General features: G+C 52.6%; 8 protein-coding genes across 8 annotated transcripts; 4 read left to right on the plus strand and 4 right to left on the minus strand.

Moving 5' to 3' along the window:
- Positions 1-1,047: 1,047 nt before the first annotated feature.
- Positions 1,048-3,836, minus strand: ACET3X_000228 (uncharacterized protein; the record flags this gene model as incomplete). The annotated part of the gene is made up of 3 exons (XM_069447500.1): positions 1,048-1,098; positions 1,149-1,918; positions 3,116-3,836. 3 exons carry the CDS (start codon positions 3,834-3,836, stop codon positions 1,048-1,050), a joined length of 1,542 nt encoding a protein of 513 aa, XP_069310470.1.
- Positions 3,837-4,589: 753 nt separating this feature from the next.
- ACET3X_000229 (uncharacterized protein) lies at positions 4,590-5,861 on the plus strand (the record flags this gene model as incomplete). Its single annotated transcript, XM_069447501.1, has 1 exon — positions 4,590-5,861. The coding sequence occupies one exon, from the start codon at positions 4,590-4,592 to the stop codon at positions 5,859-5,861; it is 1,272 nt and encodes a 423-aa protein (XP_069310471.1).
- A 176-nt stretch (positions 5,862-6,037) lies between these two features.
- Positions 6,038-6,735, minus strand: ACET3X_000230 (uncharacterized protein; the record flags this gene model as incomplete). Its single annotated transcript, XM_069447503.1, has 2 exons — positions 6,038-6,582; positions 6,654-6,735. 2 exons carry the CDS (start codon positions 6,733-6,735, stop codon positions 6,038-6,040), a joined length of 627 nt encoding a protein of 208 aa, XP_069310472.1.
- A 2,692-nt stretch (positions 6,736-9,427) lies between these two features.
- On the plus strand, positions 9,428-10,585 carry ACET3X_000231 (uncharacterized protein; the record flags this gene model as incomplete). The annotated part of the gene is made up of 1 exon (XM_069447504.1): positions 9,428-10,585. One exon carries the CDS (start codon positions 9,428-9,430, stop codon positions 10,583-10,585), a length of 1,158 nt encoding a protein of 385 aa, XP_069310473.1.
- Positions 10,586-11,048: 463 nt separating this feature from the next.
- ACET3X_000232 (uncharacterized protein) lies at positions 11,049-16,756 on the minus strand (the record flags this gene model as incomplete). Its single annotated transcript, XM_069447505.1, has 4 exons — positions 11,049-12,293; positions 12,355-15,777; positions 16,075-16,378; positions 16,428-16,756. 4 exons carry the CDS (start codon positions 16,754-16,756, stop codon positions 11,049-11,051), a joined length of 5,301 nt encoding a protein of 1,766 aa, XP_069310474.1.
- Positions 16,757-18,321: 1,565 nt separating this feature from the next.
- Positions 18,322-19,757, plus strand: ACET3X_000233 (uncharacterized protein; the record flags this gene model as incomplete). Its single annotated transcript, XM_069447506.1, has 6 exons — positions 18,322-18,458; positions 18,517-18,526; positions 18,587-18,710; positions 18,770-18,893; positions 18,952-19,391; positions 19,444-19,757. The coding sequence occupies 6 exons, from the start codon at positions 18,322-18,324 to the stop codon at positions 19,755-19,757; spliced, it is 1,149 nt and encodes a 382-aa protein (XP_069310475.1).
- A 4,317-nt stretch (positions 19,758-24,074) lies between these two features.
- Positions 24,075-24,824, minus strand: ACET3X_000234 (uncharacterized protein; the record flags this gene model as incomplete). Its single annotated transcript, XM_069447507.1, has 2 exons — positions 24,075-24,237; positions 24,295-24,824. The coding sequence occupies 2 exons, from the start codon at positions 24,822-24,824 to the stop codon at positions 24,075-24,077; spliced, it is 693 nt and encodes a 230-aa protein (XP_069310476.1).
- A 1,146-nt stretch (positions 24,825-25,970) lies between these two features.
- On the plus strand, positions 25,971-26,951 carry ACET3X_000235 (uncharacterized protein; the record flags this gene model as incomplete). The annotated part of the gene is made up of 3 exons (XM_069447508.1): positions 25,971-26,370; positions 26,431-26,632; positions 26,699-26,951. 3 exons carry the CDS (start codon positions 25,971-25,973, stop codon positions 26,949-26,951), a joined length of 855 nt encoding a protein of 284 aa, XP_069310477.1.
- Between the last annotated feature and the right edge of the window lie 130 nt (positions 26,952-27,081).

Consider the following 27,081-nt stretch of genomic DNA (forward strand, 5'->3'; position numbering starts at 1 on the left):
TCTGGACACGCTTTCGGAGATGCTGGACTTGCAGTCCAACCAACTGAATCGAACAGCTTTGCAAGGAGTCTCTGTGCCAGTCAGAAAGCCCTTCACACCAGCCCATCTTTCACCCTACGCGAAGTCCAGAGTAGAGTACTCTTTTGAACATATTAAACTCGCGCCCAAGATGATGGTAGAGCAAGCCTGTACACCATGGGCGCACCCAATGCTCTATGAGGAGTCCATGCCGAGATCACTTCAAGACGCGCATGCCGCGTGTGCTCTTTACATTACTATGAACGACGCCAATGCTGAGCATGTCGCACGGTACATCACCAGCCGCGCTGAAGAGCTTGTTAACAGTACCATGCCAACTACACCAATTGAGATCCTTGCTCGTACACAAGCTCTTATGCTATATCAGGCTATGCTGTTCTCTAGCGGAGAGATACGTCTCTGGGCACTAGCTGATACCCTACTGCCTTGCCTCGAGTACATGGGCTCCGTTCTAATACCTCTGGCAGCTGAAGAGGGTGAAATACCTGGGACTATCCCACTATATCCCAGCACTGTTGCTCGATTGGCGTGGAAATCGTACATTTTCCGGGAGTCAGCCCGAAGGTCGGTTCTGTGTGCCTTTCAAATAGCAATCATGTGGGCTTTGTTCAGCGGTCAAATGAGAACTTGCTCCCACAACGCTTCTCTTGGAAATATCGTCACACTTTCAGCACACTTGTGGAGAGCGACCAACGCCTTCGATTTTGCCATGGCTTGGAACGACAAGAATCACTTTGTCGTCAAAGAACTAGACTTCACGGACGTCTTGAACATTGCACAGCCAGATGACTTGGACGTGTTCGCTAACATGATGCTCGTCGCACTGCAGGGTGCTGACGATATGCGAGGGTGGTATCATATACGAGGTGGCGCCCTGCTGTAACCCCCTTTGCAGCCATGCCAAAGCCTCCAAACTTGTATATTCAACTGCTGCCTCAACTTCATTCAACCATCCTTTCAACCACCGCTTCCACCAACGAATGGACTCCGGGTGGCCATCACCTACACCTATGCGTCCTTGTCGCCAAGGCCGTGCATATTAGCTCCTGGAACCGGTACCTTGTCATGATTAGCAAAGTCTAAGATATACGCAACATGGCATGACTTACCTCCGGGTAGGACCACCACCTGTCGTTGTTATCGATGAACTCTTTGCCCTTCTTCTTGCCATACTCAATGATCCAGGCCTTCTCCGCATTGGACAGGGGATGGTGACGCCAGGGACAACTGGTTCCCATCTTGCAAAGCTTACGCGTGAGGAAGGTAGCGAAGCAGAGTCCTAGGTCATGGCGCTGCTCGGATCCGTACAGTCCTGGAGCGACCTTGCCATTGCCACCGTTGAGGAACCGCTGGCTCTTGGGCTTGCTTTCGTACATGAGTTTGATGCGGTAGTCGTAGCCGCGGAGATCTTGTACTGTCGGAGGTACTTCGTCGACAGCGGCGTTTTCGAAATGCGGAAGGCCTAGGTAAGGCTCCTGGACCATGGCCTCACGCTGCGGGTGGACGCTATACTGATTTGGTTTCTCGTACTTGGTCGGAGCATCGTCATCATCGTCGCCCCAGTCTACCTCATCTTCAACGTTGTATCTGCCACATGATTGCGAGACGCTCAACTGCTCTTTGGAATACCGCCTGTTGGCGGACACATGGCCGTCAGCGGTAGCCTGGTCCAGCGGAGACAACCTCATCTCTTCGCCACGGTTGTTGTTGTGGTTTCCGTTGAAGCCGCCATTCGAGTTGTCGACAGCAGCCTCAGCTTTGGTCTTGACCTGGTCAACGCGTATCTTGCAGGCGCGGGCGACGTGCCCTTCCTCTCCACACCGGAAACAGGCCTTCTTGCCAAAGTGGGGAGCAAGATTGCAATCAGCGGCTCTATGGCCTTCTCAACACTTAGCAATCGTGTATCAGTGGACTACGGTAGCAACAAACCTGGCACATTGCAAGCAAAGCATCGTATACCCTCATCTCTTCGATCTTCTCTACGAGGCGGTGTCCTCACGGGTTCGTGACGCGTCGGCGTTCGCTCTCGGTGGCGCGGCAAGTCATCACGATAGTCTCGATGGCGAGCAGGCGAACGACCTCTCATACGCTCTTGCTCACGGACAGGCGAACGACTGCGTCTACGCTGTTGCTCAGTCACACGAAGCGCTGCCTCAGCTTTTGCGTAACTGCGCTGTCGTGCTCTCCGGTTCGGACGACCTCGACCTTCCGCTCGCCAATCTTCATGAGCATCTGGCGGAGGAGCGGCGGGGGGTGGTGGAGGCTTGTTTGGACCATACGGGCCTCGTCGTAGTCCTTCGTCTCGCATATTGGACTGCCGCGAGGTGCCTACTCTTGTCAGTGTAGGGGTCGAGTTAGCTTGTTCGTTCCAAGATCAAATGCAAAGGCTAGGTGTTAGTTTGTTGTTGATGGAATGGAAGTCCAGGTAGATGGGCTATAAGTCTACGTGACCGCGTATTCGCGCACAGACCGCGCATGATACACCCGTAGGTAGTGTTACGGTGAGTGTCTTTTATACTGTGACGTCAGTTTAAACTACAGTGAGCGGCCGTTAGTGTCGAAGTGCTGCACTGAGCATCTTCGCCGGTTCCACAGCCATCCCGCTTCCTTCCGCTGGATACGCCGGTCTTGACAAATATACATGGTTAATTGATCTAGTAACGTCTGGATGAAACGAAGTCGCAATCTGAACGAATGAGTCGAGCAATGTAGTAAAGTACAGCACACAGGCCTACGAAGAATGGAGTAACCTTGTCGCGTTTGTCTGATCTGCTGATCATTGTTGGTATGACTTCCTGACGGCGTTTCTTCGGGGGGTATAGATAACAACATCAAGAGCAGTGGGAGCCGTGAGCTTAACCAACAAATGCTAGCATCGTCATATCAAATGTAGCGTAGATGACTGTTTGTCCAGCATGAAATATAACGAAATATCATTCAAATCCCAATCGTGAGGTTACATACCTCGTTGGGAAGATCGGGCCTACCCTAATACAAATAAAGTATCAGAAAAAGCTATTCTTCCCTTTCTTCACTACATCAACGTGGTCAGTCTATAACCCCTCCCTGAACACACTTCTCCGGCTCTCCGTGGGACTGTTGTCCAGGCTGTCCACACTGCCCGGCTTCTTGTGCTTGGGCGCGCTCGGCATGGTCGCCGTGGCACCACCCCGATAACTCGTATCGGCATCTAGCACCGGCCTTGGGCTGACGCCCCTCAGACTCGCCGCATTGTCATCGCCGAAAGGATTCCTGGCACTCTGCGCATCGAGATGTTCATCGTAGGAGTCTCGCGTGCGGCTGCGTCCACGAGTCGGCTCGGCGGTGTTGTTGTATGGGGTAGGGTTTGCATACGGGTTCGCGGTTTGACCATGGGTAGACGCGGGTTCGTGGAGACCGAGTTCCTGCTCTTCATAGTATGCCTCGTCGCCGACGCGCGAACTCCAGGCTTCATCGGGGTCGAGGCGACTCCCTGCGCCGCGGCCTCCGCCGACGCCTCGTTCGCCGCTGTAGCCTGCGTCCTCGTAGCCGCTACCCGTCGTGTACCGGTTGTTCCTGTTCTTGAATTTGCGCACCTGGGTGTCGAACCAGCCTTTGATGCCCGTGGGCGCAGGCCCAGGGTAGTTTGAAGCTGCAGCGCTAGAGGAAGAGGAGCGGCTGAAGGCTACCATGGGGTTCATCGAGGGCGGTGGTAGGCCATTGCGGGATGCGTTCCACCGGGCGTAGAAGTACCACCCAAAGTAGGAGATTGAGAGCAGCAGCAGCAGAATTATGATGAAGACTAGCCAGCCGTTCATGTTGGCGGTGGTGGTATCGAGTGTGTTGGGGGCCGGTATTAATGTCGCATGTGCGGTTTGGGCGGCGGAGTCGCGATTGCGCGGAATTCGACGGGTTCGCTGTCGGTGTGACAGAGAGTCGTGGCTCCAAAGTGTGGGTGCAGGAGCTCAGGAATTAGGTATCACCCCGACGTGTGTAGTATGCGACGTCGGCTGTCTGCGCCGCAATGTCGATTTGTTGGTGTAGCTGACAGGCGCGGCTGAGTCCCTCTAGCCCGGGCTGCTTCGTATTGCCAAGTGATGACGTAACACGTGCTGTTGCCGCTGCCTGAGTTTGACAGTTGTCAGTCCAGGGAAGCAATGCCTTGCAATGATGCCCGTGGTATCAATACTCACACGCTGCGTGACCTGGCCCCTTTCGCGGAATTTTGGTCGGCCAGATATGTTTCAGATTAATGTCTGCTTTTCGTCTCAAGATAGTAACGTTATGGAACATGACGCACACGGACTAGCGTATCTGTAAACAAAAAAATGGGGATGGTGGGATCCGCCGATTGCGCCATTGGGCCAACGTCTATCCATGTACGCCCGGTGGGAACGCATGGCGCTGCAGGTAATGAGATTGCACCATCAGTCTTCCATGTCCCAAATCTAACCCATCGTCAGTCTTTTCTTACGATCCACGGTGAAATCTGATATCCTCCGGTTCCTCTCTGGCCGTCTTGTACATATGAGCAAGACAACCTGGGTCATTCATTACACTAGGCCCTCAGCATGAGTTCATCAGCTATTGGAGAGCCCCACAGCAAGATCGTCTTCGAAGCGAAATGTACCGATAACCACTCCAAAGCCGTCATTACATTGCAGGAGCACAAGGATGCCACAAAACCACCCTTTTTGCTCAATGTGTCCAAACAACCTCTCGTCCCGCAGCCTCCGGAAGACTCAACCCAACAGCGCGAAACACACATCGTCCTATCCGTTGGCTCCGGTGACCGGAGCGCAGAAGTCTTCTTCTCCAATGTCGTACGTCCAATCCTCGAAGGCATTTACGACGTGGATGTGGTAAATCGGATGAGCATACATACTACCGAGTCAGCAACCAGCATCTTGCAACTCACAGACCGAGTGTTCTTCCCAGCTGCCAACCAGAGTAGACCAATACGCATCATTCTTCTCTCAGGAGACGGCGGTATCGTAGATCTTGTGAACGGCCTCTCATCCAAGACGCCAAACCCGCAAGCATACGTCCCACCTGAAGTCGTGCTTCTGCCCTTAGGGACGGCGAATGCGCTATACCACTCCATCAACGCTGGAGGAAAGAACACATGGGGCCTACCCGCCCTCGGGGCATGGAAAACAAAGCCCCTGCCCACATTTACGGCTACATTCTCCCCCGGCGCACGTCTTCTCGCTGACGAAGCCCGAAAAGAAGAAGAATTACCCAAGGACGAGCAGGGCAATGGTATCCTTCACGGCGCAGTGGTAGCTAGCTGGGGCATGCACGCGTCTCTCGTGGGCGATAGTGATACAGCCGAGTACCGCAAACATGGCGTTGAGCGCTTCAAGATGGCTGCAAAGGAGGCCTTGTATCCTGCGGATGGCTCGCCACCACACCCGTACAAAGGCAAGATCTCGATTCTCCAGGACGGTGCTGATTGGGTTGCTTTGCCGGAACAAGAACACATGTATGTTCTGGCAACCATGGTCTCGCATCTCGAACAGCCGTTCTGCATATCGCCTGCTAGTAAGCCGCTTGATGGTTCTATGCACCTTGTGCATTTTGGACCGAGGAGTGGGGACGAGGTCGTGGGTATCATGGGTAAAGCGTACCAGGGAGGCTTGCATGTACAGGAGGAGGATCTGAGGTATCAGAGCATTGATGGACTGAGGATCGAGTTTGAGGGCAAAGAGCAGGACGGTAGATGGAGACGTATATGTATCGATGGAAAGATTGTGAGAGTTGAGGCTGACGGATGGGTCGAGGTGAAGAGAGTCAGACACGGGAAAGGTGGGGCGAGGGTATTGGACGTTGTTATGGCTTAGTATTACGTGTACTTGATATGTTATCTGTATAGCCTCTCTATCAGAAAGAGGGGGTACAAGACACCGAGACACACGAATCTTCCATCATCCAATCATTACATAGCTGACGCCATGTACCCGACAGGATCTCCCAAAGGTCATCCACCAGGCGCCGACATCAAGGACTCTCTCAATCTTTAGGAAGATGCGCGGCTCATGTAAGCCTCAGACTTGTCGACAAAGAGTACATGGTCAGATACGCTTGGACGTTGCTCTGCGGGGATGTTGGCAATGAGGTGGCGGAGACAATAATTATAGGTCTTCATTTCCACAGTCTTGATCTTGAGGTTCTCGATTTCGAGTTGAAGGTCGTTGACAGTTTGGTCGCGTTGATTGACAACTTGCTTGAGACCGTTGATCTGACCCTCTAGTTGATGGATTCCGGCGTCCTTTTGCAGAAGCTTTGCGTCCCTCGCAGCGAGCTTACCCTTCAACTTGATGTAGGCTACGTTGGCCTGGCGATATGCCATTTCCCAGTTGCTGGGAGCCTTGTTGGTCGGTTCAGTGGAAGGAAGCACCTCCTTGCCTTGGCCACCGTGTTTGAGATCCGTGCCAGTATCTTCCAGCTTGCGCTTCTTGGTGGTGTGGACGCCTGGAGGCACAATATCAGAAGACAAGGTGGGGATCGTAGCGGATGAGTCGGGAAGCGCGGAGTGAGTGCCGCCGATTGAAGGCATTGATGCTGTCTTGATCAGCAATCGTAGAGCATACAACGCAGCAATACCGCGGCAACAAAAGAGGATGAAGACTTACAGCGGCGCGCTGCAGCGTCGAAACGCTTCGGCGGATCGCTTGGGACATGCGCGAAGCTTTCAGAGCCCTTGTATACCATCATGTCGGGGTTGTATACAGGGTGTGACCACTTGTAGCAGTAGGATTGGGTGAGCGTGTGTACTGTTGTGTACTGTTGTGTGGGGCCAGCCGCTATACGGACGCGTTTGTTGGTGCGCCAAGACATTAGCAGGCACCATTGCCCGAATTGAGAAGTTGAGGTGAATGGCAAACATCATACAATTCCAAACGGCATTTTTCAAGGCGTGACAAATTGATAGTAATGGCGCTCATAACTAGCTATGCAAAAGCCACGCATGGCTAGCAGAAACGGAAATCTCCCAACGCCCTTTGAACCTTCATTGGCCCCCCTTTTTCTTTTATCTTTTCTGGTCCTCAGCAGGGACAAAGTGAGTTCGACTCACGATGCTCACCATTTTTTCATACCTTTTCTTTTGTCTTATTCCAGGACAACACGAGAAGGGCATTACACGCCTTCACTTTATCGAAACGCAAGACTTCCTTCCCACTGCGCATGCCTACTACTCTTAGCCCCGGTAAGTGTCATTTGTCGCTGTGGAAGCTTCGATGAGATTCTTATAAACAACTCTATGTCTCCCTTTGTTATTTGTTGATCTGCTACTGTGTAATGTGTTTGTTTGAAGACTACCTACAGTTGGCTGTTATGGGAAACTCAAGGTAGGGCTAGGATGTCGCAGGGTATAGCACTGGACGGTGCAGACTACTTTGCCTAGGTCGTGATGCCTTTGGTATCCTACACTACGGTCTGTACGCAACTGTAGCTGAGCAGATGGGTGATGAGCTCTACCTTGAACAGTCTAAGGATCGCAAGAGGAAGGTAACACGTCGTTCAGCATAAGGTTGCACCTGACATGATAGTGGGCGCGAGCATAGATTCCAAGACTCCAGGATCAACTCGGGCTCTCTAGTAGCAGTTCACAAGGGTCTTAGCTAAGACCTTTGTGATAGCAAGTTGATCCAAATCTAGCTCTTTTGGTTAACTGACGCAGACAATCCGGTGGCATAAGCCAATGAAACTACTGGGCGGACGACCCTGTAGCTGGCTCTTTCCCGTGTACGATTATACTATACAGTCTTCGTTCGTCCTGCTCGTTCTGGTAGTAAATCACAAAAGTTATAGGCATCGCCTAGCGCAGTGAGGTCATGAAGGGGTAGTGGTACAGTGGAAAGGCGCTCTTACTTGTCAGTTTTGTACTTTTCCAAGCTGGAAAGCGTACCAAATTGGTCTACCTCAAGTCATCATCGGCCATTGAGACTTTGCCAAAGGTCGGTAGCCATGTAGGGACGATATGCGTGGTCTCCGCTGGAATGGGTCGGCGGTAACACGACTTGGTCATGGAACACGATGCGGTCGACGAAACTGCCCTGTTGACATGGTCAAGAGCGACTCCGCAACCACCTCTTCCAGTCTCCCGAAACCTCTTTTCAACACCCGTCATCATGTCCAATTTGATGATTGAGTCGACGCTCTCAAGGGAGCGTTACGGCATGAGTTGATGGCGCGCAGACTACCCGGCGCGAACCACGGTTGAGTTGCAATAATTTCTGCCTCGGAAGCCGAACAAGCGTCACAGGCGGCAACAGGTATAAAGGCAGCGACTCCTCATCTTCTTCTTATGACGGGTCGGGGAGCGATGACCACGATGCTGCACACCTTGTTCGCACAACCGACGGACGCAGTCGCGCTCTCGCACCGATTCATCAAGCTTCGATGCCCCTCGTCTTGGCCGTATGTCTCTCCTATTCCGGCTGCGACAAGTACCACCGAGACGACGAGCACGATCGTCAAAAGAATGTACACTTTGGACTCTTGATCAATGCGAAGCAGCTGCTTTGCTCGCGGGAAAATGGCCGGTGGTTTTCCATACCTTGGCTACAACTGTATGCAGGGGTTCTTAAGACAAGATGCCTCAGGCCTGGTTATTCTCGAAACCGTTGATGCCGCCAGGTCGAGGATGTCAACTTGGCCCAAGCGACCTCAGCTTTGGTAGGTTTGTCGCCACACGGATGCAGATTGGAGCTAGCAGGCGATGGAGCAATTAATCATGTCGGACTCAGCCCCTCGGATGCCCAGCGGTAGGTACAACTTGGCGTAGAAAACGCTATGTCTTCGGATGGCGACAATTCCGGGGTTGAGCAAAAGCAACGAGAGGGATACACGACACGAGCATTTGCGCTGGCAGCGTCTTGTGAGCCCAATGCTCATCAGTCATGGAGGTGTGCGGCCTGTTGGCGGTGGAATGATAGAGTTCAGACCAGACTTTCCGGCCCCCACCTGCAAAGGGCTGACAGACGGCGCGCACCAAGCCTATAATTAGGCGTCTCCACAGCGGGCGCCAGTCGCCCTACGAGGTCGCGACGACGATAATGATGGATGGTATGGGCAAAACAGTGCGAGCAACGCGCGCTCGCAAAGTCGTGAGTGGTAGCAACACATGAGGCAAAAGAAGAGGGCATGCGCATCTTTGGTGTTTCTGACATCACGCGCACGTGCATGACGCGTTTCGCCAGGACGATCTTGGGCTGTGTGTTGAGCAGCCGGCCCAGAGCATGCCAGGCTACTTGGGCAAGCAGGGGTGCCGTCAGCAGCATCCTTATCACTTGCCCATTCGCACCGGCGCGGCGCCCTCTCTTTTCTCGAGTTGCATCCCCAAGCAATTGTGCAAGAGTCCTCACCTCGCCATATCGGCCCTACTCGACCTTGATCGCCCGCCATGAACATGATGCGCAAGAAGGCGCAGTACGTCAACATCACACCCATTCCCTCGTACATCCCGCGCCAGCTCGCAATCGACTTTCTCCACAGCCACGGCGAAATCATCGAGCTGAACCCGCTCGTCACCGGCCACGAGCCCATCAAAGCCCCGCGCGACGCCCCAGCAGACGAATTCTACTCAACATGGTACGAGATATCGCAGCGCATCCAGTACATACCCGGCATCGGCAAGATGGGTAGCGGCGCAATCAAGTTCCGCGGCGTCTTCCACGACCTGCCCTTTGGCCTGCAGACACACACTTATGCGCCTGCCAACGTCGACCTGCGCAACAAGTGGCAGATTTGCGGAAACCAGCCTGGTGAACCACCCGAGCCCAAAGAGCTGGGCTCCGGTGCGCCGCCCGAGGGCCTCTACATACGCGAGGATGTCGAGATCAAGTGCAACGTCACCATGCTCAGCTTTGTCAAGAAGGAGATGAAGGCAGCCGCCAAGATCATGGTAGAGCGCCTGGTCAAAAAGGCCGAATTACTCGACTCGGGCGCATTGCACGCCATGATGGAGAACGGGCGGCTGAAGACTGTCAACCCAGCAGATCGTTCAGCGCACGATTACAGGTCGCCAAAGCCATCCCCAACCCAGCCCTACCAGATGCCCACGTCGCCGCACAGGCAGAGCCAACAGTACGCACAGCCGGACAGCCAGCATGGTCCACCCGTGCCACCCAAGCAGCTCCTAGGAACCAACGACGTAGTCATGGAACTCCCAGGCGACTTCTACCACCCCCAGCCATCCCCCTCCTTCCTGCACCCCACCCAGAACCGCACGTCCACCGCCTCCGAGCCGTCGCAATACTCGCCTCAGCAGCAAGATGTGCGCTGGTCGACGGCATCGCACAGCACCGTGAGTTCACGGCCGAGCTCCTATGCGCCGTCAGAGGGTATGCGGTCACCCGGGTTAGAGCAAAAGGCTTTTGCGGCCGAGTTGCCAACAATGGAGGAGACCAAGGAAGAGCACAACGTCAGGCAGCGCCGAGAGAGCGACCATAAAAGCCAGCAAGCATACACATACAATCCGCAGGATTACGCTCGGGCACAGCAGCAGTATGGAAACAATCCACCATACCCGGTGTATGGGCAACAATATCCACAACGGTAAATTGATCATTTCTGTCTGGTTGGTATTGTTGGGAGGTATGCAGGCAACAGGTTTCCTGTAAATGATTCGGCGTTCGTACGGCGGCTTATTTGTTCCTTGTACATGACGGCTTATGACTATACGCAATGTTTCCAGATATCCCCTTCCGTTATGTAACGCAATCCAAAGTTCTTCTCCTCACACGCCTGCGCTCTTCTGGTGTTGTCGTCTTCGCTGCCGTATATTGGCGTACCGGCGATGCAATTCCGTTGGCCATGACTACACCACCTAGTGATGGTTAACGAGATTGGGAAATCGATTCACCCACATGCTATACCTCAAGCAGAAGCTGCTACGTGTACCAGGATTTCATGCAGACTAGGCAAAAGAGTGTGATTCGATCCCGCTACTCTACCCACGAACAAGCAAAAACGCACAACAGCCAAGTCTACAAAAGCCGAATCTACAACAGCCAGGTCTACAATTACTGAATCAACCTCTTGAAGTCCCCAACCGTGTCAACCTCCAGGAAAAAAGCATCTCGGATCTCCAAGCCCAGTTCCTCGCGCAATCTTTGAGACATGACCAGCGACATGAGCGAGTCAAGTCCCAAGTCGGCAATATGAGCGTCATCTGTAAGCAGGCCAATGTCGACAGCAAGTTCTTCCGCAACCAAGGCCAACGCTTTGTCTGTAGCACTACTCGTGCCAGTGGCCGGAGTGGCTGATGCTCCCACATCTTCGCCCGAGGACGAGTATCCTCCGGGTCGGGAAATCATCACCCCAGATGAGTCCGAGTGTTCAGAGCCCGGCCTCGGGCTGGGTGGTGTTGGAGCAGGTTTTGGGCGTGGCGCCTGATGTTGCTTGGACTTGGGACGCGCTGGAGGCTCGCTCTTCTCGGGCACCTTTGCCGCTGGCTTGGTCGTGGCATCAGCAGGCCTGAAGAAGCGATTGAGCATCACTCGTGGCCACTGTAGGAACAGGATCGCCTCAACAACTCCAACAATTTCTGAGCCTTGCAAGACGTACACGTCGCCGACAAAAGAGTGGTTGTCAGAAGGCACCATCCTGACATAGGCTATATAGCGTCTGCCCGGAGTCAGTGGCCGCACAAAGCGCATCGACTTCCAGGATGGAGTGATGAAGAAGTTGTTCGTATTGTCAAAGTGGGTACCGCCGTTCAACACGAAACCCGACAGAGAGATAAGACCGTCGATGAAGTGAGGTGGGACGGTCCAACTGCCGGCAGTATCGTCTGGAAACTGCACCTCGGCCATTGCCTCATCCTCGTTGAGAATCACTGATTGCATGGTCTGGTAAAGCTTGGAGTAACCAACAAGCTTGCCAAAGAGGCTGTAGGCAAGGTCGGTCGTGAGTTTGCTAGCTTTGCCAGTGGCGGCCATGTCGTTGAGGGCGTCGATACGGCTAGTGACCAGTTTGGCAGAGCGAGACCATGTAGACAACCAGGATGTAGGATCCTCATAGAAGACGGTGGCATGGCAGTACCAAATGTCTTTGGCAGGGTTGAACCATTTCATCTGCACTTCCATCTTTTCCAAGTCAGCCTCGGCAGAGACGACGATTGGCTGCGGTTGGCTCGTGTCGATGAGCTTGACTACAGGCTCGTGATACTCAAAGTCGGCTACGTTGATACCAAAAGAGACCGCAGTTGCGAAGCTCTTGTCACTGATACGTTTCGCCAGCGTGAACGCCATCTCCGCATGAAGGAACTGTGCATTGTTAGAGGCTGCTTGATCTATGCACATACGCTAGGATATAGAAATCACTTACAGACGAAGCTACCCCATAGCCATTCATCGCGTGTCCATCGACCACGCCTTGAAGCGAAGGATCAGTGATGCTACTCTCTGCCGACAAGGTTGCTTTTGATTCGGTGTAGTGCTCCGATGTAAGTCGATGGATACTAGACGTTTGGAATCCTTTCACCGTCGGTGCTGGAGCAGATGCAGACTCCGATTCAGGCACCACCCGGCCTTTGGTTAGATTCCAGTCCCCGCGATACTGGATCCAATAATTCTTGTCGGTCCAAGCGTAGGTTGGAGCATCGACCAGTCGAAGCGCCTGCTCGAAGGGACGATGATATTCGTTCCAGTCGATATGCACGCCTGCACTATACAACATGCATAGTGATTTGGCCAGTGTCGACCAATTATCATTGTCGCGCTGTAGACTTGGAAGTGCCATGCGGGTGGAAGGCAGTGTTCGGCTGATGAAACCACAGCACGTAGGATGGTGGCCCATCTCCAGCCAGATAGTAGACTCACCGACTACACCAGTCTCCCAGGCGTTGTTGAGGGCACCGACAAAGTCGACCGTCTCACGGGTTGCACCGACCAAATATGAAACATCGATTGCGTCTTGAGATGTCAAGACTTTCGCATATCGAGGCGAAATGACAGGAATCGTTGTCGCAGTGCAGACAACCGTTCTTGTTTGTCTGACCAGCTCATCCATGAGGATGTCCATCTGAGACGTATGGTAGGCATGAGGGAGATCCAAAGGGAAGGTCCTGTAACCCGCAGCTTGCAAGGTAGCCGAGAGAGCCTCCATGTTCGGAAGCGTGCCCCCAAGAACTGTTTCGCTTGGGCCGTTGATACAGGAGATCTCGAAAGGAATGCCACCTCCGACACGTTTGACGTCTGATACTGAAGCTCGCACTGACAGCATTCCATGTGTGCGAGCAGTGCACTTGGAACTCAGAAGCATAGCGCGGGTACCGACAAGGAATATGGCACCGCTTTCGGAGAGAACGCCAGCTACCGCCAAAGCTGCGTATTCACCCAAGCTGTGGCCAATGACAACGCTTGGCTTGATTCCAAATGATTCCCAAAGTCGCGCTAGAGCAATCTCCACGCAGAGTATGGCAAGGTTCATCGTGACCATCGAGACATCCTGTGGCTGAACAGTTCCAGTAACTATGGGCAAGAAAGACGTAAACTCTTGTCGTCGTACCAGGCTGTCCAGTCGGTCAACGTGTTGACGGAACTCCTGAGAGTCTCGATACAACTGAGCGCCGATCCCAATGTAGAAGATACCCTGCCCAGTGAATGCGAATGCGACGGGAGGTTGTTTGCCTGAGTGCGGAGTCTGGGACAGTGAGTTTTTGATATGAGGGCGAAGCGACGAAGCTGCTTCGGCTGTGGAAGACGCAAGAACAGAAACCCGATAGTTGTAGTGGTTCTTCCGAGCCGACAGGGTGTAAGCCAAGTCTGCAACTGAAAGCTCTGGTCGTGTCTCAATGAAGTCAACGAGAGCTTTGAGGTTTTCCTGCAGAGAGTAAGCTGTCTTCGCAGACACGGCGATGACATGTGTTTTGCGTGTATCATCACCCTTCTTCGGTCGTGGCGTCGGCTCTTCCACGATGAGAGACGTATTTCCTCCCGCCGCTCCGAAGTTGTTCACCATGGCCAGCCGTTTTCTATCGCTATTCGGGGCCCAAGTAGCCACTGTTTTGGGGATGACCACGTTTCTTTTGGTTAAATCTTGTGGAAGTGCTGGATTGAATCGAGACTTGATGCCAATATGAGGAGGAATGATGCCTTTTTGGAAGACCAGCATTGTCTTGATGAAGGCCATGATACCAGCAGCGGCCTCTCCATGGCCCATGTTGGACTTGACAGTACCGATGTGGAGAGGTGAGTCTGGACGTCGAATATGGCCAGTAGACGGGGCAAATACGTTTGTGACCGATCTCATCTCGTTACCGTCACCTGCCTGAGTGCCTGTGCCGTGCATCTCAACATACCCAACCGCCAAGGGGTCAATACCAGCTCTTCTGGCAACTTGAGTGTACAGATGGGCCTGCGCAACATCGTGGGGATGTGTGATGGAGACTGCCTCAGCAGAGTGATCAGTAGCTGCAGCGAGAACAACTCCGAGGATATTGTCGTTATCAGCCTCGGCGTCTTCCAGTCGTTTCAAGACTACGCTACCAACACCGTCAGCACGACAATATCCATCAGCCCCTTCATCCCACGTCTTGCATCCGCCAGTAGGGGAGAGAAAGTGGCCATTGCTAAGGCCGGCATAGACATCAGAGTTGGTGATGATGTTCATGCCTCCAGTAATTGCCATATCGACATCCCCACTCCACAAAGAAGTGCATGCAGCTTGTATCGCCGCCAGGCTAGAAGAGCACGCAGTGTCGACACTGAAACTCGGACCCCAGAACTTGAAGAAGTAATTAATGCGACCAGGACCAAATGCCCTACATCCTCCGGGGATGAAGTAAGTACCAACGTCTTGTCCAGAGTTGACCTCGCGGTAGTCGTCGCTGGCCTGTCCGTAGAAGGTACCTACACGTCGCGCGTGTATACCGCGACCATGCACATAGCCTGAGTTTTCCAAAGCCTCATAAGCAGTGACAAGGGCAAGTCGCTGCATCGGATCTGTTTGTTCGGCCTCCCGTGGTGACATACCGAAGAACATGGCATCAAAAAGACCTGGGTTATCTACAAAACACCCGTATGGTGTTTTGGACGTGTTCGGAGCTTTCCCTAATGGGTCCACATGAGTATCAACGTTGAACCGATCTGGAGGAACAGGTCTGTGGACGTCATGACCTTTTACCAACAGCTCCCAGAATCTTTCTGTATCATCGGCACCTCCTGGAAAACGGCATGCCATACCCACAACAGCGATTTTGGATGACTTCGCATCTTTTGCAGGACTGCTTCCAAGGGGCAGATTCATGATTGCCGACATCATGTCTTCTGTGGTATGTGTGGCAGTGGGAATGTCGGCTTTCCATTGCGCAAGCAAGCTCTCGACATATTGCGACGGTTGTATAGCGAGCAGTTGGGTGCAATCAGGCGAGACCTGTTTCAGCCGTTCGGTGACGTTCTGAATAGTTCGATCCCAGCGTATTCTTTGCGTGAGCATTTCTTCCATGATCTGCTCGAGCAGGTTCTTGGCATTCGCTGCTTCGAGCGGTTGTCCTGTCACTGGGGAGAACAATGGAAGATGCAATCGATGTTTCCCATCGATATCCGGGACGATTTGCTGTACATGCTCTACGCCGTAGACCTTGCCTGTATGCCACATCCCTTGCACTTTCTTCATCGGTACATTCCTCGTATGCTTGAAGAATTCACATTCTGCGAAGAGGGTTTTGAGCGTTGACGGTGGACCGCCAATGCTGACAGACTTGCCATCGTCGTTGAAGACCGACGCCACGCTTGTCTCAGCATACGCCTAGAATACATATCAGTACAAAGTTTGAGGCGAATCTTTCCCTATGACGATGTATGCCTAGGGCAGAATTGGATATGAGACAGAACGCCGCTGCGACAAGCAATCTGGATAGGCAGATCAAGGAGGGGGTGGGAAGGATGCAATGACGCGAAGCGGAGATGACGAGGAGATGAGCAGCCGAGGTGACAACCAATAGAACTGCTGGCTGCGAAAAGTGGAGCTCGGCACTGGTGTGCCAAGTCTCCGACCCAACCTCGGAAACGTCCGAATTGAAAACAACATTGGAAACTGACATACCTTCTCGACATTGAATCGTACGACTGCTTCTTGAGCCTCAGACGGGTCGACACCGTACACGCAGTATATCCAGGCCCCAGCAGCGTTGATCTCATCGGGTGAAATCTCCAATGATCGGCAGACTTGATCAACGACAACTCCAAACCGAAACGCCACCCTGGCGATATCTCCAGCGATGCTCGGGATCATAGATACGCTCGGGCAGAGTGCAACAGCTGCTGCGGATAGCATACCCGGGCCTCTCGCAATGAGGAAGGTATCTGACGGCTGGAAATTATATTCGAGGGGATGAGCTTCGTGGTATCTATCTTGCATTAATAGTTGGAGTGATAAGAGCTGTCGGAGATACCTACGCAATGAAGCTTCCAAGTTGAAAGGCGAGGACCAGCACTCGCTCAACCGCTCCACCAAGAGACGTTTTCCTGAGCTCAACGACATGATCAGTCAAGTCCAAGATACTCTCGAAGGTCGGTATCAAGTCTCTTTGGGCGCGGGTCAGTCGATGCCGCTCCTTCTTCAAGGCCTCTGTGATGGTTTCGAGAAACAAGGCAAGGATTGGATAATTCCTCTCCTTGCTGAGTAGGTGCAGCTTCCTGAACAGATCTCGCTGGTCGCCCTCCGGATCCCCTTGGGGTATCTCTCCAGAGAAGTAAAGTACCTTGGCCCGTGTCATGTTGGACATGTTCCGGGTCCAACGAAAGGTGATGATACAGGATGAGTAAAGAGCGTTGAAAGGATGTTCGTTTGTCGACATATCTATTTATGCCATGGATCATACCCATCCAACCCGATACAAGCATCCATCAGCCCTTTGGCTTCTCAACAAAACGGGACCTCACACCACTGGTATCAGCCATATCCGCAGTTTCAGATGGCGTATCATGCCTTTCTGGGTACAAGACTCCGGTCCGAGGGGACTTGGTATGTCAGACCCGGCGGTCAACAAGTCTGATATGACGCTGCTTGCTATCCTCTTCTCGAGTGTGACAACGAACGATTTACGCCTCTTCTCGGGCTACGGACCGATCCGATAGCCAAAAGATCGGTCAACTCATGCATGAATGGGAGTATTAGCTTAAGATAAGCCGCTTGGCAGCGTGGGAGAGTCGGGACTGTGGTTGTCCCACTGAGCCGTGTCTATATGCTTGCTTCAGCTGACATTCCTAGTGTCAAGATCCCGCAAAGGCCCCAACGGCGAAGAGACTCGCTTTCATTGAGTGATTGCCGTGGAACACTCATCAACCGTTAACGTAGACGCAGTTACGTCACAGTTCGGACAGAAAAGTCATAATGTGTACCTTTAGGATGAGTTCTTCTTATTATGATGGTAAGTATAGAAGGCTTCTTTCAGTGGGCGCTTACACATATACGAGGTGCGTAAATACCTCATAGAGGCGTGCAGTGGACGTTCCAAAGAGCTAGTACTAGCAACCGTCCTTTCTTCTGCAGATGTCTGAACGAAGCCTTCTGGTTTGATGAGGTTGCTTATGGGTAATCAACCCACGCAACTCAACCCCGAGCCACTTTTATGAATAAGCATTTAATGACAGCGGTGAGGTTTTGTCGCGGCTCATATCAACGGATGTAGCAACGTGGGGATGTGCAACCTACATGTGGCTGTAGACTGTCCCACCATGAAACCTCAGATGCATGTAGCTACAATCATGATGCGACCAACGCATACACCATGTACCTCTGCCTTTTGATAGTGGCGTTCCTGCAGTCAGATTGGCATGTATCTGTTCTTGTCTCTTACTGCAGGATCTGACAAGTTGGCTGACATCCACTGACGTTGCACAGACTTTAGTATCGGTGTAAACTAAAGCTGTACAGACGCCAAAGTACAAAATTATGTACATTTTTGCGCATATCCAGGCGCCATATGCATGCTGCAGCCACAAAAGCGAGAAGATAAGCACACGGCACGGGCTGCCTGAGAACGCTTTGCTGAACTCAGCAAATGCCGAGTCTCTACCTCTTGGTCTCTGCCCGTGTATGTCTCGCTTTACTAAGACACATCCACTCACGTCTTTGGTGAGGGCTGTCAGCTTCGGCGATAGTAATTCTCCAAGTACAGTGAAATATGACTGGGAAAACGTAAAGGCAACCCCCCACGAGACTAACGTCAGCTTGCCCATGGCATGTCGATGTTTTCTATAAATGAGAGTCCCATTACTTCATCAGTTTCCCTTCAATTCGTCGTGCAACCTACTATTTGCTTATCATTCTTAATCAACTAATCAAATCATGGTTGCCTACACTCTCATGGAACAAGTGAGGCAGCTCCTGACGTCAGCTCATGGCGATGCTCGAAAAGTCCTCCTTCGCGAATTACACGAGATGATCGTTGGTCTAGAAACACCAGAAGAGACAGCAACGCGCATGTAAGCCTTTGATCCTCTTATGAGCATGACACGAAAAACTAATACTTGCTCCTCGCAGAGCTCTTTATGTAAGAGCCGCTCCTCGGGTGCATTCGCTGCTTAGTCACTGATCACTGATCACCGTTCAGCCCTTGCAGTCTTCAGCTGCACGTATCGGACAGGATTTGAAGATATTCGACACCCTGACAAAATCTGGTCCAAAGAGCCTCCAGGACTTGCAGAATGTGACGAACGCCAACCCAATTACCCTCGGTACGCCTTGGGATGAACTTTTCGCCCTGTTGAGACGCGATGCTAATCGTGTATATCAGGGCGTCTACTTAGATACATGGCGTCGGTGGGACTTGTCCATGAAACTGGTGTAGACCAATTCGAAGCCAGCAAGAAAAGCCGAAACCTGGCGACTCCAGAAGCTGAAAAGATTGTGACCCACTTGTAAGCGATCTATCCAACCTTTGCTCTATCCGTTCGTGTGATTTGACCGCTCTTTAAGCTTCGAGAACTGCGGTCCTCTGTTTCAGGAAATGCCTGCGTTTCTGCGCGCCAACAAATATCAGGATGTTACCGATGGCAAAAACACTGTTTTCCAACACGCGTACAACACGGAGTTGGATACGTACGCCTGGTTCGCCAATAACCCACTGCAAATGGGTGCTCTCATCAGCTACATGGCTATGGAGCAGGGCGTCCGTGGTCGCTGGTTGGACGAGTACCCCATTCGACGCCAGCTGAAAGACTGGAATCCCGAGCTGCCAGTGTTCGTGGATATTGGTGGGAACGTCGGGCACTACTGTGCGATGTTCAGGAAACGCTTTCCTGACATCCCCGGTCGAATCATCTTGCAAGATCTGCCGGATACGCTCAGCCATGCTTTGAAGACCCCTGGTGTTGAAGCTATCGGTCACGACTTCTTCCAGCCTCAGCCGATCAAAGGTATGCGTAAGATGGCTCTAAAACGGGAGATGACATGCTAAAACTTGTTCAGGCGCCAAGTTCTATCATCTCGGGTGGATTCTTCATAACTGGAACGATGATAAATCGAAGCAGATCCTGCGCCAGATCAAATCGGCGATGAGTGCTGAGTCTGTGATTCTGATCAACGATATGATATTGCCAGAAGCGGGAATTCCGTCCTTTGCCGCTTCATTGGACCTGGTGATGTTGGGTGCCTGCGGCGCACGTGAACGGATGAGGAAGGAGTGGGACGAATTGCTGGCGGATGTTGGCTTGGTTGTCAAGGATTGTATCGTGTACAACCATGAGCTTTGCCACGGTATCATTGGTGCTGCACTGGCCTAGGAGCCGCTCGGGTTGAAGAACCACATGTACTCAATGCCGAAATACAGATTCTTTCTTTCGTGTGTACTGGAACGCCAGCTTATTGGTGTCGCCTTATCTCCTACAGCAGCGTGCCTATCCTGGACTTCTGATTGGAGACCATGAAGTCCACTATCGACACTGTCCGTGCATTCTATTCGTTCGATTAGCATTTTGAAGTCATATTCTGGGGCGAGAGACCTATCTTTGCGAGTAGTTCCCGCTCAAGTTGGGGAGAACGATGAATACGCTACTTTTAGAAGGTTGCATTCGGCATTGGTTTGGCTGCAAAAGTGGTGATTGCTGAATTCTTGCAATCAAGGTTTTCAACGGAGAGGTGAGCATAAGCTCAAGCAGGCTCCACGAACACGACCGCCTCTTCATAGATTGTCGCTTGCGTGATGACATTCACCGATGGCGCAATGTGCGACGTGTGCGCATGGTTCCGGAAATCATATTTCCGTCAGCACCGAACGATTTGTGTTCGTCCGACGTGGTCTGATGTGTACGTCAGTCCGACGACGGTTCAGCGTTCATGTTGCGTCCAAATGATCATCGGGCTCGATCAGTGTTTGGTCCGGAACTCCATGTATAGTTACACAGCATTCATCTGCAGTCATCTTATGCTTTCTAATCGGGAACTACAGTTGCGGGTGGAAGATAAGAAATGCAAGCTATCAAACGGAAACTACCGTAGTGTCCGTAAGTGCAGATCCTGCAACGGCCCGCATCGGGTGCAGGAACCGCGCGGGTGCAACGCTGACATCCCACCCTGCCTGATGTGCAGACCGAATATATGGCCAGACGGCCGGCCGGCATCCGAAGCGACAACGCTTTCGGTGCAACGTGGGCGCCATGGTGCAGGACGCGGTAAAAATGTATTACGCTCGTACCAGCTCCGCCTTGATGGGTTCGTAGTACGACTCGAAGCGGCTCTGGGAGAGATGAGCGTACCAATCGATAGTCGGATATTTCTAAGAGCGAAGTCGGAGTTTCGGCATTACAATGGCCGATGTTTCCTGAAGATGCACGGCGAGCAGCAGTGACTGCAAGAGTCATCCCTACATGCTGCCTCCAGCCCTGACTGTTGTGTGAGTAGTGTTTTGCAACAGTTTTTGGGTGCAAGACCATCCCAGGCAGAGGGTCGAGTTAAGGACAACCTCCACTCCAACCTCCACATCAACACGGTTTGCCTGCACATACTTCAGGTTATGGGATAGTAATCCATACAACTGATCAGGCGTTCACTGAAAAAGGAATGATGGGCGGTTCACTCAGATATCGAGGACATCTAGGTAGCCGGGTGGGAGTGGACACAATCGTCTGATTGGGCAAGTTGTGCCCTGCCATGCGTAGTGGGTTGCTCTTTGTGCCACCACTGGCAGACCTAGCGGAGTCGATGGCTGCGGTGATAGGCCTGGTCGATCAGACGAGCCATTTACTTCTTCTAGATCTTCTGGCCCAATGCGTATTCTATGATGTCTCTAGGCCCGAAATGCGTGCTGGCGTCATCAGTGACCGGAGCGGGAAGACCGTGCGCGCCAACCAGACAAAGAACTGGCCACTCCAGAGGATTGACATCAAGCACGGCAAGCAGCCAGTGAAGACCAAGGAAGCTGACAATAAAGTGACGGTACACTTCGGTGACGGCATGTCTAAGACGGGCGACGTTTTCGTCCGATTAAAAGTTTGGAACTTTCTGAAAGGAAGTTGTGCCACTACCAGAAGAGGGCGTTTCGATCGTTGCCGTGCATTAGGAGCCTCGGGGAGATTGAATTCATGCGTCCGAGTCGATTCAGAGCTTGTAGTACCTGCTGGTTCAGAAATCGTGATCGTTCGATCGGAAGCTCTCAAAGATGTGAATCGAGGGTCAACCTACACGTGGCTGAATAGTTCTCAGTCCGCCCGAACCGAGCCAATTATTCGCACTTGGATATATTAGTGCTTACGGGATGATCCCACAAGTCCTTCGTATGTTGTGATGTTCACATGCAGCGTATGAGCTGGCTCAAACAGCCCCACTCTTTGTGTTACCTGCCGCCTAACTGCCAAACCCGCCACATTGACAATCAAGCTCTAGCTCTACTTCCGGCCCTGGACCATGAGACTTGCCCATCTGGCTCTCCAAGTCCTTATTCTTCACTGCAAGACAAAGGCTCCATGACGATAATCGCACCAAGCTCAGGTGGATGAACATACTCGGGGCAACAAGACGAACACAGCTATGGAAACTCACACGATCCGCAGCTTCACAGGCTGCTGGACGTGCCGCCTTCGCCGCAAAAAATGTGACGAGAAGCGCCCAATCTGTGACGTATGCTCGTCTCTCATGATCGCCTGTCACTTCGGCCTTGTGAAGCCAGAATGGATGGATGGCGGCGCCAAGCAAGAAGAAATGGCTGAGACACTCAAACTGGAAGTCAAAGAGAATGCTCACCGTCGTCGTAGCGCACCGTGTTCGAGTAGTGGTGACCGCGTATCGCCCGCAACGCTGATCAACGGAGACTGGGTCATGCTGCCGCCGAAGACACCAGGGGCTCTAGCGCCTGCAATGTGCGACTTGCCAGTTGACAGCGGGGGAACATGTCCCCATTCGTTGACGAGGTTGTGCCAGAGGGGCCTAGATTGCACGCTCGCGGGCAGGGAGACACGGGAGCGTTGGACGATTGGCCGTTCCGACGCGATGCTCGTCATGTTCTACCTCGAAAATCTGTTTCCGTTCTTGTTTCCGTTCTACCGTCCATCGCTACTGCAGGGTGGCCGAGCATGGATCCTGGAGATGATGATCAGCAGCCCGGTCGTGAAGCAAGCACTTTTATGCCAAAGCTCGTATTTTCTGTCGCTGGCACAAGAGACGGTGGACTGGGAGAAGGTTCTCGAGCAGATGAGGGATGCTTTCGAGGTACTGAGATCATCACTAAAGATCATTAGTGATGCTGGAGTAATGGAGCATTTGCACAGTACGGTGCGCATCCTGGCGAGCATCATGCAAGTGCAAAGGTTTGAAGTCGCCGTTCTGAGCTTCAACAACTGCCAGGCACACTTGAACGCCGCGCTGGCAATCTTCAGTCAGCTTCTTGAGAGCGTCGACGCCATGACACCAGTATGTCCCAGCGCAAGCTTCAACGCAGTCATGGATCGTCTGAACCCTACCACACTGATCGATCCAGCCGAGATGTTTCAAGCCCCCATCGCGGAGCAAGCCGCATTTCGCTTCTCCTCTGCCCTTCTTATCCTGGACGACATCATCGCAGCCACGGTTCTTCAAGAACAGCCCCGTCTCTACAGCTATCACCGAAGCCTGCTCTACACGCCCAATAGCTCTAAAGCCGTCATCAACCTCGAAGAAACCGTAGGGTGTCAAAACTGGGCACTGCTGTATATCGGCGAGATAGCCACCCTCGATGCATGGAAGCAGCACTCGCATCGCGCAGGAAGCCTCGACGTTATGGAGCTGGTCCGGCGCGCCACAGCCATAAAGGTATCAGTTGAGGAACACATGTTGCAGCTTGAAAGCTGCCCCATTAGCACTTCAAATGACGGGGCGAGCTTGCTAGACATGTTCGCCTCGAATTCTGGACATGAAGCCAGAATATCTACGCGTGAAACTATCCTCGCGACCCGGGTCTGGGCACACGCAGCACTCCTGTATTTGTCCGTCGTTGTGTCGGGATGGCAACCGGCGAGTCCGAACGTGCGGTATCATGTTGGAAAGGTCGTCGAGCTACTGGCGCAGCAAATGGTGCCGCCAGCGTTGCTGCGCTCCATGGCGTGGCCGTTCTGCGTGGCGGGCTGTCTGGCGGCGCCGGGGCAGGAAGCGCAGTTGCGGGAAATGGTTCGGGCACTACAGCCTCCGAGCGTGTTCGGTACGGTTCGCAAGGCGTTGGAAGTCATGGAGAATGTGTGGTTGAAGAGACGCGCGGGCGATGCGGGAGTCACGGATCTCACGACGTGTTTCACGAGTCTGGGAGATTTGGTGTTGTTGCTAGTCTAGGTAGGTGATGTCATACTTCGCGAACCAGCTTGATTGGTTCGCCAGGCCTGATCTTCCTTCTCCGCAACGAACAGTCAAACACATTCTACAAAAACTCACAAACGTTCGTCTCGTACATGCGTCACCCATTCTCAGACTATTTGATGGTAGCGACAATCAATTTGCTGACTACGGACAGTACAATGACCGATTGATAGGGCCGACGACCACTTCACCGGCATATCGCCTCGCGTTTAATTTCTGTAACTTGATCCACTCACTTGGTCTGAGTATGTTCCTTGCCTTTCGCGACATGAGTGATCCGTTCACTTGAAAGAAACATAACCCTGGCCCTTCACGAAGGTGGCCTGCCACGGCACGCCCTCAGGGTGTTGCGCCAACTCGGGATAGTACTCTCCGTGGGCAGGGCCGTCGAGCGCCATACCTTTGAACTTGCCATCGGGGTGACGTTCATCGGCGTAGAAGAATCTAAATCACGGAATTTCAGTGAGCAAGACCACATATGCGTGTATCTGAGAGGCTTACCTGTATCCCTTGGACTTGTACAGCGTGTCAGCAAGGCCAACCCAGTATGCGCTTGCGGCCTTGCCGACACCCAGGTTCATCATCATCGGCATGGGAATGATAAGTTCGTTCTGGGCATTGCCGGTGTAGATGAAGGTCTTCTTGGTGTCTTCGGGAAGTGTCTCCCAGGCAGTGAGCGCCTGCTGCGCTGCCACGTACGGGCTAACAACATTGATGTTCAAGTCCTTGGTGACAGCCTCGGCGGAGACGGATAAGACAGAGGTCGGGTCTGAAGGAGGAGTCAGGGCCGCGGCGTTGTAGATGACGACGCTTGGGGCAGAGCCAAACTCGGACTTGACAGTGGAGAAGATACCAGGAATGCTGGAGGGAGACGAAAAGTCGGCTTTGATGGAGAAATAGCCCTCATCAGTCTCGCTGTTGATGCCCCTGCGGGATGCGAGAGCGACGCTATAGCCGCTCTTCTTGAACGCTTGCGCAACAGAGGCACCGATGCGGGGACCAGAGCCGAGAATGAGGACCACAGGAGCCATTTTTGTGTCCCTTGTGTGAGTGGGGTAGGTTTGTGAAGAGGGCTTTGAGATTGTGCTTGTGTTTGACTTGGTCTTGATTTCGAAGCAGAAGAGTTTGGAGACGAAGGAAGAGATGGGCGACATGTACGGGACGACGCAGAGATCTCAGTCTCTTTGTACCACCAGAGTCTTCAGCCCGTGCCTTCTTTTCGGAAACAGAATGAAGGCATCACACTGCTTGGAAAAGGCGCTTCAGACACGCAATTCGAGAAGAGGCATGACGAATAGAGTTGGCTGTCATTCGCAGTCAACGTGCTTGTGCTTCTGTCACATTTTTTAGGGTCCAGCATAATTCTACCTTGGTGCCGTCGGGCGAGGCGAGAAAATGCTGTTGAAGTCGCTATCGCGTTCAAAGCTCCACTGTCGAAGACCTACAAGCCGCGCGGGTGAGCGAAGAAAGAGTAAGCAACAGCCAAGAGGCGGCATCCAGGCAGGGTCGATGGAACGCTCAGTGCAGGCCACGTAGGATTGAGACACGTCCTGATAGGTAAAAGTCCATAACCCGCGCGGGCCGGTTTGGCGAGTATGAGTAAGACGTGCAGCGACACAAACAGGGTGGACCGCAGCCGTGTCAGCTGCATGTGAAGGTACTTACATAAGCCGCGCGGTTGTGACGAGTTCTAGGCAGATGTTTGCCATCTAAGCCGAAACAGGAAAGAGCTTGCAGCAACCGCGCGGTTGTATTACCATTCCATACTCGGTCCTCTAGACGGAATGCATTAGATGGCTCTGGGTGAATCGGTATCAGCAGGATACACGATTCAGAATGCTGCTGTAGTCTGTAGGAACCAGCTGCGTCCACCCTTATACACCGTCGTCTTTCCGGTTATCCACCGCCATCGATGTTGGCAGCTCCTATCCATGGATGTGCCCAATCATACCCAGTCTCGGCCATGCCCCTACTCTACTTCTAGTCCGTTGCTTATTCTCAATCGTATCTGATCTACAACGTCTAATAGATCGAACATTGCTCAGCGATACATGCGCTTGGCGTCGTCGCCCATATATTTGACCATCCTCATAGCGAGTCTCTGCATCCCATCCCTCAACCAAACTGCTACCGGGATCACTGCTACCACCAAAGTGAATCCTCCCACGACTCTCAAGATGTCCGATACTACCACTACCACCCCCTCCTCACGGATGCTAGTCTACTTCCTGAGCATCGGCGGGCCCAATTTTATGGAGAACACGCAGCATCCTGCCTACGCCAAGTTAGCCGAGGTGGGCAGAGAGATCACGACCCAAGTTAAACCCAAAGCGATCGTTGTCTTCTCTGCACATTGGCAAGACAGCCCAAATCGAATTCAGATCAACGCCGCAGAGGATACCGATATCATCTACGATTTCTTCGGGTTCCCTCCCCACTACTACGAGTACAAGTTCCCGAACAAAGGCAGTCCTGAGCTCGCGAACAAGGTCATTGAGAAGCTGAACGGCGTCGGCATCGAGGTACAGAAGGTGAAGCGAGGACTTGATCATGGGGTGTGGGCGGGCTTCGTTGTCGGTATGATGACCTTCTTGTCGTGAGCACTGGGATTGATCTCAGTCTGACATGGTGGTACAGCCTTTGATCCCGTGAAGAACCCTTTGAACGTGCCGATCGTGCAAGTCTCCCTCTTCAACAACGAAGACATAGGCCGCCACTATCGAATGGGGGAGGCAATACAGAGTCTCCGCGACGAAGGCATACTGATTGTAGGTGCTGGAATGGCAGTTCACAACTTACAGGACTACCGAAAGTCTCGAGGATCGGGTAAAACTATGCCGTAAGCTATCTATTCCTATGCATCTTTGTTTGTTGAATCATGGTAGATTTGTCTAATCAATTTCAGTTACTCTTCCACCTTCGACGACGCACTCAAGGATGCCGTTACGTCTAATCCGAAAGAACGCAAAGAGAAGTTGTTGGGCCTACTGGAGCGCAGTGATGGGAGACAAGCGCATCCCACGCTCGATCATATCCTGCCTATATATGTCGCTGCTGGTGCGACGGGTGAGAGCCCGGGTAAACAGCTGTGGACAATGCCTGATGTCAGTCTAAGCTGGGCTCAATACCGATTTGGTGAGCTTCCGACCACAGCGTGACTTCGCACTCAAGACTCCGATATAGGTGGGTACTCGCATTCGATAGGGTGGATTTATTAGCTGTCATTGGATGGAGAGGTCATATCTTATACTAATGTGATCTTCTTCCAGACTCTCATCCATCGTTTGT

Source organism: Alternaria dauci, chromosome 1 (assembly GCF_042100115.1).
Source record: "Alternaria dauci strain A2016 chromosome 1, whole genome shotgun sequence".
Taxonomy (NCBI): Eukaryota; Fungi; Ascomycota; class Dothideomycetes; order Pleosporales; family Pleosporaceae; genus Alternaria; species Alternaria dauci.